Source organism: Balaenoptera acutorostrata, chromosome 11 (assembly GCF_949987535.1).
Source record: "Balaenoptera acutorostrata chromosome 11, mBalAcu1.1, whole genome shotgun sequence".
Taxonomy (NCBI): domain Eukaryota; kingdom Metazoa; phylum Chordata; class Mammalia; order Artiodactyla; family Balaenopteridae; genus Balaenoptera; species Balaenoptera acutorostrata.
In genome coordinates, this window is record NC_080074.1 from 15,129,972 (window position 1) to 15,142,880 (window position 12,909).

The 12,909-nt window shown below is 49.6% G+C and overlaps 1 protein-coding gene across 1 annotated transcript in view; it reads left to right on the plus strand.

Annotated features, from left to right (window-relative positions):
* SYN3 (synapsin III) overlaps positions 1 to 12,909 on the plus strand; it is a 453,717-nt gene that overhangs the window by 420,569 nt on the left and 20,239 nt on the right. The window contains exons 8-10 of the mRNA XM_007165717.2: positions 4,464 to 4,606; positions 9,153 to 9,227; positions 12,093 to 12,195. Of these exons, the coding sequence (XP_007165779.2) occupies positions 4,464 to 4,606; positions 9,153 to 9,227; positions 12,093 to 12,195 (321 nt within the window). The remainder of the gene's footprint in view (positions 1 to 4,463; positions 4,607 to 9,152; positions 9,228 to 12,092; positions 12,196 to 12,909) is intronic.

The following is a 12,909-nucleotide window of genomic DNA, read 5'->3' on the forward strand; positions in this document are numbered from 1 at the left end:
AGGACGGCATGGAAGGGAAGCAGGAAGAAGGAGACAGGCACTGAGAAGGGGTCAGGGAAAGCGGAGGGATGTAGAGAAGTAGGGGGAAAGGAGAGATGGAGAAAGACGGGAGAAGTAAGAGGTGACAAAGGAAAACACAGAGGGTACGGGACAAAGAGGAGGAAGATGATACTAAAAGTAAGAGGAAAAGGATGGGAGAAAGCAGTGGATGTGGGAGAGAGGAAGGATGGTGCCCAGGAGGAGGAGAGGGAGGGAAGGCGAGGAAGGCTGAGGAAGGAGGAGAGAAGAGACAGGGGGCGTAGAGGGGACAGGGAGGTAGTGTGAGGGTGTGAGACTTCAGAGTCAAGGAGCTCGTGTGGCACCCTGGCACGGGTCCCCAGAGCAGGAAATGGGTAATCTTGAATCACAGCTCATTTCAAGCTTCCTGTTTTCAGCTTGTCTCTGTGAACAGTTGGAGGGGTTTCCAGCTAGTAACTCCCTCCCCGGGCCAGCAGCCGTTCCACCATCCCCATGGCTAGCCATCCTCAATACCTTCTCACCCCACCTCCCTTTATGGCCTGAGCACCAGCCCAGAGTCCCCTCCAGCACCACCCAGCAGGCCACCGGCTCCATTCTCCAGGGCCCCTGACTTCACCAGGTTCTCAAGGCTCACAATGGAAGCTGTAAACCTCTTACAAGTACTGGGCTCACGCTAACCGATTGCACCACTGGCGCTACACTAGGAAGCTGTAAACCTCTGAGTGTGGAATCCAGCCTGAGCATTTACAGAAAAATTCACCTTATAAAACATGTTTCCCTGAAACACATTTTCTTTGCCTTTTTCCAAGCACCCTTATTTTTCCTTCCATCCGCTTGCCTCCTCCCAAGTTACAAGCAGATCTTTATCCAGGCTTCTTAAAATCAATCCAGCAAACACGTCTGGAGGATCTGCAGCACACCAGGCACTGGTGTTACAACTGGGGCCGAGACATGTTGTCTGTCCTTAGGAAGCTCGCAGTCTAATGGGGAGACAGACGTGTGGAGCCAGTGGGAGAGCCGGGGTTTATGGGGCTCAGACATCACACAATTTGAGAACAAAATTACTAGCCCATGTATGAGAAACCTGGGTTACCTGCTCAGTTCTGAAGAGGGCAGGATGAGCTCCCCACCCCAAACAACCCGACTACTCTAGGAGAGGAAGGGCTCACAAAAGGAGGTTGGGATGACCACTAATGAATTAATAATTAAACCCCTACATCTATACTTTCTCTCTTTGCTCTCTTTTGTCTATCCTGTGAATAAATGAATGCATGCATGATGCATTCAACAAATATTTACTTAAGGATAAAGTTCGGCTGCTGTAACAAAGACCTAAGGTGGCTTAAACAAGCTAGGACCTTCCCTCTCACCTAACAGGCTCCTTGCATCCCGTTGATCATCCCTTCCTGGGGTGTTGCCCTTCAGACGCAAGGTCTTCAGTGGAGCCCACTGCAGCCAGCAGGACAAGGAAAGGACGAAGTGGAAAGCATCCCCCCACACAGACTTCCCTTATAAGGCAGACCTGGAAGTTCAGGCCCCACTTCTGCTCACGTCTCATTGACCAAAACATGATCACGTGACTCCACACAGGTGCCAGGGAGACGCGGAAGTGTAACATTTATTCCGGACGGCCATGCACCCCCAGACCACGGCGCTTCACTGCCGTAGAAGAAGAGAATGGATGTTGTGGACAACCAGAAATCTCTGAGACAGCCTGCAGTGTATGCTGTTCTGACTAGGAAACCAGAAGGAGCTCTGGTCCTTTCCAGATCCACCCAGTGACAAAAATGAATTAGACAAGCTGTCCCTGCAAGCTCTCACCCCCATTCTTTCATTTCGGTAACTCTCTGTTTACCGGATCCCAAATGTTGCTGAGAATGAAACATTATGACCACCCAAGGGGCAGTTGAAGGAAGAGGAAGCAACATAGACTTTGAAGAAGTTGCCAGGAAAAAAAGGGAAGAAAATAGTGGCATGAAAACCAAATTTTGAAAAGTTCGGTGGCTTCAGATACCATAGAGTGCCAAAGCAGGATAGGGAGCAAAGGGAGCTCTATTGTTTTTGCCAATGAGGAGGTCAAAGGTGACCTTTGACAAATCAGTTTCGGTGGAGTGGTGGGGAATGACATCCAGAGAGAGCTGGTTTAGGAGTGAGTGGGAAATGAGGATGTAGAGACAGAGAGAGCAGTGGTAACTGAGGTATTGAAAAGCAGGAACAATTTGAGATTAGTGGATCCATGATCATGTTAATCCAAAGGATAAAGAATCAATAAAGAGCAAGAGATGAAAAATACATGGCAGAAATATAGTTTGGCTGCTTTAACAAAGACCAAAATAACCGTAGCGTAAACGAGATTAAGGTTTACTTCGCTCTCATGTTGGAGTCTGAGCATACACAGTCAAGGGCTGACTGGGGACTCCACGGTGTTGGAAATCCAGGTTTCTTCCACCTTATTAGTCAGCCATCTTCAACATGCAGCTTCCATCTTGTGGTCCAAGAAGGCTGCTCCAGCTCCCACCATCATGTAAACATCCCAGTCAGGTAGAAGAAGGGAGAAGGAAAGGGAGGGTTCCCTTCATCTTAAAGGCACCACCCAGAGGTCGCTCGCATCACATCTACTCACAGTTTCACTGGCCAGAATTAGAGACTTGACCACATCTACCTGTAAGGAGACTGGAACAAAATAATCTTTAGCTGAGAGACCAGATGCCCAGGTAAAACTTAAGGGTCCTATTACTGAGGGAGGAGGGAACTGCAGGCAGTCAGAGCCTTAGAGGACCTAGAACAAAGGATAGTTTCGGCCTCCGGTGGGAGGAGGCACCCTGCCACTGAGGCTGGGTTGCACAAAGAGCCAAGAAGAGAGAAAGTTTGCCAAGCCTCCCTCCCCATCGCTGTTTACGATCTGTTGGGTGGGACCGCAGGCATGCACTTGTAGATACCCTGAGATTGTTCAAAGAACAGCTGTGCTTTTGGAGTCCTGAGTTTCATTCCCAGCTCTGTGCTTAGCTGCTATATGGCCTTGGCCAAGGAGAAAAATCTCCATTTCCACATCTGTTAATTGGCCATAATAATGGCCACCCTGCCTGCCTCACAATCCTGTTTCGGGTCCCAAAGGAGAGCTGTGAAGATGCCATGTAAGTTGTGAAGTTGGGGCAGACGTGGGTGGGCATCATCATGGAGGGAGGGAGTGGTCAGGGCACTGCTGAGCCTGAAGGGTGGGCAGAAAAGGACTAGAAGAGGCTGTAAGGACAGGACCACCTCCCACACAGGCTGCTCAGCACCCACCCAGCCCCCCAGTGGATCTGGCCTCTGCCCACTGCTGGCCCAGCTTCAGAACCCCTCTGCTGTCCGAGTGAGGATGACAGGGGAGGGAACACCCATCCAGCTGTCCACAGGTGCTGGGAGTCAGCCTCTGTTATCTCTTGAGATCGCTGTCACAGAGCCTTGGCCTCAGCCCCTGCACTTGGCCTTGGAAGCTCTCCTAAGACCTCTCCTTGACCCCAGGACACCACCGCATGTTCCTGGCCTCAGCGCAGTAAACAGTGTGAGCGAGTTTCTCCCCAAGGCCTTTGGACTAGCAGAGCTAGCCATGTCCAGTGCGTGCACACTCCCACACACACACACACATGCACACACGGACTGCACACACAAAAACACCACACACCCCGCACAACACACATGCAAACACCACACATATACATCACAAAATATACATTCCACCCACATACCCCACACACCCCACACACACGTCCTCCACAAACTTCACACACACAACCCATATGCACACACCCTGCCCATGCACACCACATGCACATACACAAATACATACTCTCTTCTTTCTAACTGGTCTCTCTCTATCCCACATCACACCCCTCCATCCAACCCTCTACACAGCTGCTTGAGTGATTTTTCTAAAACACAAATTAGGCTACTTTCTTGTTTAAACTCTTCTCCGTCAAGTGGCTTTCCAGAGTCTTCAGGCTAGCATCCTAGCCCCTACCAAAGCTGTTGAGGCCCTCCATGGTCTATTCCCTGAAGACCCTCTTCAGGCCTCCCCCCCACCCTCCTGCCCCCTTGGCCAGTCCAAACTACTGGCCCATCCCCCCTCCCTACTGGCTCCTCCTGCCTGTACCTTGTCCCTCCTCCATCCTCTCCAGAGAATGCACCTGCTCCGTAGTCCATGTGAGAATCGCGTTCATTCTTCCAAACCCTGTTCAGAGCCCACCCCTTCTATAAAGATTCCCTTGACTCCCCCAGTGGAATGCTGCCTTTCTCTTCCACAGGAAGTGGTGGGGTGACTTGTTTCCTAGGTCTGCCTCCCCTGCCAGGCAGGCGACCTTCTCAAGGTTACTATATACGGTGCAGCCCTGGGTCCCAGCACTGGGTAGGCGCCCAGTGAACGCTGGGTGTGTGGTACTCACTCAACCCCTCATCCTCCCACACAGATCAAAGTAGAAAACCATCATGACTACCAGGACATCACCAGCATGGTGGCTATGGCCAAAACCTATGCCACCACCGAGGCCTTCATCGACTCCAAATACGACATCCGCATCCAGAAAATTGGATCCAACTACAAAGCTTACATGTGAGTCCCTGGGCAGGGGCTGGGGAGCTGGGAGGAAGGGTAGGAGCAGAGTGTGAGAAGAACGGAGATTAAAGATACATGTCACGCCCTGTCTTTTCTGCCCCAGAGCAGAGACCCCATAGGGACATCATTATTCTCCCTTTCTGTCTCCTTTACCGCCCTTCTTCTCTGGTTAGTACAGTGGAAGGCTGATGTTCCATCATGGCTTATCCCAGGGTAGAAATCTGTCTACCCAAATGAAGCCTGTTTCCCCCAGAGAAAGAAAGACTGTTGGCATGTTTCCAAGTATATACCTGATGTATGTCATAGGAGACATACGTGGAAGAGAGACTTAGGGACAAATCAAGGAAGGCCTTGAATGCCTTGCTGAGGGTTGTGAATTTTCTTCTCTTGCCTTCTGAGCAGAAAAGTGTCATGATCTGACCTGTATTTGTAGAAAGATGGCTCTGGGGCTATGGGCTGCAAAAGGGTTTCTCTGAGATAAATAAGTTCAGGTAGGAGATTACATCAGGTTTCTTCAGCTGCAATTAGTAAAAACCATACCTGACTAATTTGGTGGAGTTTTTTTTTAAGGGAATTTATTAGATGAATGATCAGAACTAACTAACAAAACCCGAAATTATCAATTTCAGAAATATTAGGGTCCAGGGCAGCCCCAAGAATCTGGGTAGCCAGAAGTAATATACAGTCTTTGCGGCACCCCATTAGAAAGTGAATCTGCCCTAATCATTTTCAGGGCTTAACTCAAGATCGTGATTCCGTGGACACAGTGCTGATTAATCCAACTGTGGTCACATGCTTATTAGTTAGAGGAAGGTAGATGAGCCGTATGAAGAGTCCCACCAAGATAGCATGCAATATGGGCAGGGTCATTATCCAGTGGAAATAGAGACTGTGTGACTGAAAGAAAAGGGATGAATGCCAGAAAATCCAACACACATTCATCCCAGGGGTGGTTCAGGCAGAGGATGACTCACGCTGGAGCTGCGGTTACAAGGATGAGTGGGAGTTCTTGACCAGGTGGAGGGCTTGGTGTTTAGAGAGGTCTTATCTGCCCCAGGTCCTCTCTGTCTCACTTTGGGATATTGTTGTTTCCACTTGGAACGCTGAGACCCCAGAGAGGCAACGGGTGCCTGGTTCCCAAGCACGTACGGCACACTGCTTGCATGACGCCATCTTTGAGGACGGCGACAGCTGACTCTGGGCGGCTAGCGGGTCCTGTGCTTCCGTGTGGTGGAGCTGCGCTCTAGGTCAGGGTCAGCAAACCACAGCCCACAGGCCAAATCCAGCTTCCACCGGTCTCAGTAAATAAGGTTTTATTGATCACAGCCATACATATCCATGGTGCTTTTGCACTACCTGGATTGCCTAGACCGGGGGACTACAAACTTTTTCTGTAAATGGCCAGATGTTAATTTTAGGCTTTGCAAGTCACACAGTCTCTGTTGCAACCACTCCACTCTGCCATTGCCTTGGAAACTGGAGAAAATGCAGTCAGTTGACCTATAAGGAAATATGCCCAGGAAAGGGATGGAGCCAAGAAATACTTCTGGCCAGTCTTGCCAATCGCTCTCTTCCACCCATGAGCCAGGCCAGACCTGTCACTGCTCTCAGAGGCCCTCAGGGTGATAAGATCACCTCCCCCTGCCACCCCCAACCTCTCTGAGTTGGAGAATATTCCAGGGCCTGGTCCAGTGCATTCCTGAGGCCTCCACCATCCCTCATGATATCATTTCCCTCCTCTCCTCATTGTTAGCGTTTCCACTGGACATTGACAACACCTTGTCCCAATTTCTCTCCTTGAGGATTATTACCTCATTGCTGCATTCTTTATGCTGAGCCTTTCTGCCCCAACAGCTCCAATTTGTCATTAGTTATGGTGTTTCCTGGACCCTGGGTTGGCCCACATCTGAGGGAGAGTGTTGATGTCACACCTCGGTGTAGAACGCCCTCTCTGCCCATGACCATTCAGCGTCCTTTCTGGCCCACTTTCTGCCCTGCACTTGGGCCTTTGTGCTTGTTGCCACTGGGTGTCATTGTTTCTAAGTCCTCTCAGCAGACAGAGCTGGGAAATAAATATGTGTATCTCAACCTGTGTATACACATGTCTGTAATTATATATATATATATATACACACACACACACACACACACACACACCCATCTATAGTTAAAGCTAAACAGAGTTCATACTGATGTGTCAGACTTTCATCCAGTACCACATGATTCATTTTAGCCTTCCCAGATTGCTTATCTGTAACTTCCCACTCCAACAGGGAAAAAACCTGACTGCCACCATCCCCCACCCATGTACTTCTTTGTTCATCCACAGAATATGTGTACAGTTGCAGAACTGTCAAACCGTAGTCCCATGAGAAACAACTTTACCAACTATGGTACAGGACTTACATACAGTTTCTTTTGTACTTAGTCATACAGTCTCCACTAATTTCCAAAGTTACTTAGGCAGCACCTTTCCACTCACCCCCGCCCCTTGATCAAGGGGGTCAGCTTCATACGTGTGTCATAAACATAGATTCTGTTGTCACAGTCTACATCCCATCCTACATTCTAGCAGCTGCATCACATTTGGGCCAATCAACTCTTTTCCCCAAACCTGTGATGGGCTCTGCCATGAAGAGTCATGGTTAAGAGCACGGAGTTTCTCAGATATGGTTTGGTGGCTTCTGCCACTCAGTGGGAATGATAATAATAATAATGTCCATCTCATTAGGTTGTGTGAGACTGAAATAAGCCAGTGCTTATAAAGCTTTTAGACCCATGTCTCAGACGTAGAAAACACTCACTAAATATCAGCTCTCACTATCGTTATCTTCTTGGAAGGAGACCAATCTGGCTTGTGTTCCTGCTGCTTCTGGCATTAGAATGCTTTTTTTTTCTTGTCTATGCTTACTGAAAAGTAATAGTAGCACCCATTGTACTAAGAGATTTATGGGAATCTTTCCTTTAATCCGCACAATGCCCTATAAGCATGGTACTAAAATTATTCCCATTTACCAATGAGAAAATAGACTCAGAGATGTTGTCCATGGTTATACAGCTAGAAAATGCTAGAACCAAGATTCAAACTCGCATCCATCTGACTCAAGTTGGCTCTTACCTTCCCTTGTCACTGTGCAGATCCCACTCTGTGGAACCCTACTCATCCTGCCAGGCACATCTCAATCGCTGCCGTCTGGGGTTCATATTAAGTGACTGGTTTCTCCTTCGCTTCCCCGGAGTGCTTCATGCCTCATGTGTACTGCTAACCCTACCATGCCTATGTTCTGGTTTTAGGCTGGTCTACCCTTTAAGGTAGTGAGCGACTCGAGGAAGGGGTCATCTCTGCACACTCAGATTAGTCCTGTACCCAGGACGTAGGGAGGCCTGGTGATTGTTTGCCAAATTGAATTGAATTGCATTGAGCTGAACTAACCTTAATTGACATGAAGCTTATCAATGTCACTGCTACGCTTAGTCATTATGTCTCCTATTGGCCACCATCTATTCTCAGCATCTGCTGTGCTCAGATACATTTTATTTTCTCTTTTAGAAAGACATTTTATAGCAATTCCTCTCCTGGTTCACCCTTAAACCTCAATCACATGCCTTCCCTTGGTCATGAAACAAATTGCTTTACCTCTGCCACTTTGCTTAAAGCCATTCAGTCTTTGCTGAATCCAGATATGCCATTAGAGATAGTTTATCTGGATTGCTCTTCAACATACACAGTCCCTTACCTAGTAGGTAGTTACTGGGCACCTACTACATGCCAGGGACCACTGGACACTAGAGGTACAGAGGGATGAGTCAAACATGTTCCCTGCCCTCAGGAAAGACAGCACACTAAAGTAGTCATTGCAAGTGAGATGAGCATTACTAAAACATTGGTATAGGGTGTAGTATAGGGGGTTCTTACTGGGGAAGATGTACTCTCAGGAGGTCACATTTTCAGATGACACTTGAAGGATGAGTAGGACTTAGGGAGGCAAAGATGGAGATGAAGACTGGATCAGGCAAAGGGAAAAAGGTGTGTGGAGGCCTACACACAGGAAAAATCCATGGGCTTTGGAGAAAGGGCAAGGGAACTAAGAGGGTGAGGCAGGCAGAGCCAGAAGGCCTTCCTGCTCTTCACCATGGAAAAGTAATCACTTCTCTCCATGGATCATTTTTCCTACATTTTGGGGCTCTCAAAAAAGATTCCAGAGTCACCGGGGGCTATACTGCCCTAGTTCTTCTTCTGAAAAACAGGAGGCCAAAGTTTGCAGGATTTAATCTGATAGTGTAGGCATTTGTTAAATTTAACTTTTATATTTCAAAGGTGGCTTGGGAAAAGATACATAAGACCCAACAAATAAGACAGTCAACATAAAGGGAAATAAAAACAGAAAAATAAATCTGAAGACCGGATGCATACCTAAGAATACATGTCAGAATGTAAGCCAGATATTTGAATCAGAGCCGCCAAACAGTCAAAGCAAAAAAGGAAAGCAGATCAATGACAAGCGTCCCTAATGCCCTCACTGTGTTATTTGTTCTGATACAGGAGAACCTCCATCTCTGGAAACTGGAAGGCCAACACAGGCTCTGCTATGCTGGAGCAGGTGGCCATGACAGAGAGGTAAGAGGCAAAGGAGGTGTTTAGGGAGAGGCACCAGCCGTAGTGGGAGATAGATAGGGATACAATAAGGATCCTGTAAGGAATGCCATCTCACACTTTGGCCAGTGTCTCTCCACCCACAGAGTACTTTCCTAGGCATGATCCCCTTTACTGCCCATAATAGCCTGCAGGGCAGGTTTTATAAATAACCCCATTTTACAGATAGGGCAGAAAGTTCAGAGGGGGAAAGTGACTTGTCCAGGGTCACAGAGCTAATCAGTGACAGAGCTGAAAGTAGAACCCTAATATCTTGACTCCAAGTCCAGGGGTCTTTCCGGCCCTACCCAGCTGCTGTAGGAAGAGAGCAGGAAGTCCTCACCAGTCTCTCCCTGCTCTGACAGCTGCATGGAAGCATCCCTATTAGGGCACCAGGGTTACTGGACTGTCCACTCCTCTCTCAGACTTATTCCTATCTCAATATGAGAGGGAGAGGTTGCTTTCCCATGAATCATGAATGTGGCAGGGATGCACTCTGGCTGAAAGTCGCTCAGGTCTTTCTCCCTTATTTAAACAACACCTGTAAGCCATCCTCACCTGAAGAAGGACCTGTCACCTGCTCTTGGGGCCAGCAGCACACACACATCCTTTTTTGATTGCCCAGTGACTTCTGCTTGCAAGCATTCAATGACAGTGGACAAAGCATGGGCTTTGGGGTCAGAAAGCTCTGTTCAGTGAACATGTATTGGTGCCTACTGCATGCCATGTATGTTGAGCACTAAAGAGGCCAAGATAAAAAGACCCACTCCTTCCCTTTAAGAACTCTGTATCAGTTGCAAGTGTCAGAACACAAATTAGATTGGTTTGAGCCAAAAGGGGGATTTACTGGCTTGTGGCAATGAAAACTCCAGAGGTACAGCTCCAGGTAGGACTTTAGAACTTATTCTACCCCCTTAAGTTGGATAAAATATGTTGGCTTCTATGTTGGTTTCATTCTGGTCAGCTCATTCATATGGTGGCCCATAATGACTCCAGGCTTATATCTTGACAGTGTCAAGTCCAGCAGAAAGAAGTCTTTCCCAAGCATTGCAGTCAAAGCCTGGAATAGAGCCTTATTCACAGATTGGCCTGACTTAGATCATATGACCATCCCTGAACCAATCACTATGGTCCAGAAAGCAGCAATGCTGTGATTATATAGGCCTAGGTCACATCTCTGCCCCTAGCGATTGGAGTGGGTCCACCTGCTGCCGCAGCGATGACTGAGTGAGACTTAGGGCAGGGATGTAGCACTGTCACTGTCCTCATGGGACTGCTGGTTCAGGGCTCTAAGCTGAGGAAGCGGCATGAACGAAAGTCAGTGGTCCTGCCCCTTCCAAGCTGTATTACGTAGGGTAAGTTAACTACCCTTCCTGAACTTCTTCAGTTGTAAATTGGAGTTAACATACCCAAGCCAGAGGGCTGAATGAGAGAGGGATGTTCAGTACCTAACCCAGTGCTGCCGTGGCAGGGAGGGGCACTGTAAATGTTGGCTTCCTTCCCTTCCAGTCAATCCCAGGTGGCAGCTGCTACCTTCCAGGTGGGTACCCACCTATGCTAACTAGTCTCAGGGGAGTTGTGCTCATTACCTGGCACAACTGAATCTCCTGGTCTGGCAGAGTCACATCCTTCCCCCAGTGGGCATTCATAGGACAATCTTGGCCCTTTTCTTCATGGCCTTTCCAGAATGAGAGCCCAGCCTTCCCCAATGCCTCACAAGCTACTCACAGATGTCTCCAGCAGGGCACTATCTCCCTGGCTCTGCTCAGTCCCAGGCCACATGGGCCATCTCTGCAGGAGCCTCCCATGGGAGTGGGTCTGCTCAGGCCTGGAATTCACTTTCCATCCTGCAGATTCATGAGCAGTACCCTCAGTGCCTCAAGGGGCATTAGCGGATGAGATGAGAGATCTGGTTCTGAGAGCACTTCAGCTCATTCCAGGCCTTATGGCTCAGAGACACAAATAGATCTCAGAGCAGGCGTGCCCCCATGTGACCCTGGAGAGTGGTGAGAGAAGCAAGAACGTTTGACACAAAGTCCCCTGTGACTCCAAATCCAGCCACCATGAGGGAAGCCAAGTGCAAGGCCAGGAAGACTTCTCCAGATACAACCATCCTCTTGTTGCAGGGTCAAAGTCCAGCACTGAGATCTTCCCCTGCAAAGCAAACGGGCCTTGCAGCCATCAAGTGGCTGGCAAGGGAAAAAAAGCAGCGGGTCCAGAGGGCCAAGCCCCCAGGCCAGGCAAGAGCAGCTTGCCAGGCTCCTCTGCCTGCATTCCCCAGGCAGGAGGAGAATATGCCCATTGTCCCCACAGGCTGTGCCTGGGAGAGTGGCCTGGGAGGGATTTCTGGGGACCTTCGAGCAGCTTTCCCAAGGGAAAAGGACTTCAGGGGGAGCTGGGTGTCCAGGATGGCTCCAGATGGGGGCAAGGCAAGCTTCCCACCACTAGGGAGCCAGTCAAGTTCTAGGTGGGGTGGGGTCAGGTCTCTGAGATCTCTCCCAGCTCCCATTCCTTCTCCCCCAATCCTGCTTCTCTCCTGCCTTCCTTGCTCCCTTTTAGCTGCTCTCCAGCTGTCTCTCTCTCACGGTCCATCTATGTCTCTGCCTCTCTTTTTACCCATTCTGTCTCTCCCACTGCCTCTGTCTCTCTCTGTGTCTCTGTCTCCCTGCCTTTCTGTCTCTCTTGCCGCGTCTCCTGTCTCTCTCCATCTCTGAATGGTTGCCTGTGTGTCACTGTCTGTCCCGTAGCCTGTTTTTCTGTATGTGTCCGTCTGTGTCTCTCTGTCTCCCTCTGCCTCCCGTCCCTGCTCCCTGTCCCTCATGCCCACTGCCTGTCTATCCTTCCCTGCAGGTACAGGCTGTGGGTGGACAGCTGCTCGGAGATGTTTGGTGGCCTGGACGTCTGCGCTGTCAAGGCTGTCCACAGCAAGGATGGCAGAGACTACATCATTGAGGTGAGAGGTGGAGCAGGAGATCCTCCTGGGCTGTCCAGGCCCCTGAGCAGGCATGCCAGAGGGAAGGAGTCCAAGTGTGGCCTCCAGCGTGGTCAGCTGTGTCTTAGCCCATGGCTGGGGCACATGCAGCCCAAGCCACAGCAAGCAGCTCCCAGAGGCTTCTCACCTACCACCCTCACATACCCCATCCCCACCCTTGGCTGCCTTTAAAGCCTTTGTGCCCAGGGGCTCTGAGCTGGCCCTCAAGAGTTCTGAGCATGAGGTTAAACAAATATCCCCAACCCGTGGCCCTAACAGTAGGGGAAAAGCATCGGGCCAAGAGTTGGCAAGATTCTGTCCCCTCAGGCCTCTTCAATTTTCTCAATGTCCCAGTGTGTAAAGAGGACACACTTCCCTGGTCACTAGGCAGAGATTCCATTGTCTGTTCAATCAGCAAACATGTACCCAGTGGCTCCCATGGGCTTGGCATGGGGGTAGCTCTGGGGACAGAGCTCTGAGCAAGACAGACGTGGGGTGTGCAGGCTGGCAGGGAAGGGTGGTACACTAACTTCAGGGCACCGAAGTTTAGGAAAGGGGTGTGAATGGAGGGAAACGTAATTGTAAGAGAGGTCAGAGGGGCTCTGAGTCCCAGAATCTCTCCCTCAACCTTCCTGCAGCCCATGCCTCTCAGAGGCCAACCACCCCTGCTGCCCTCCAGAGCTGTCGCCTACAGGT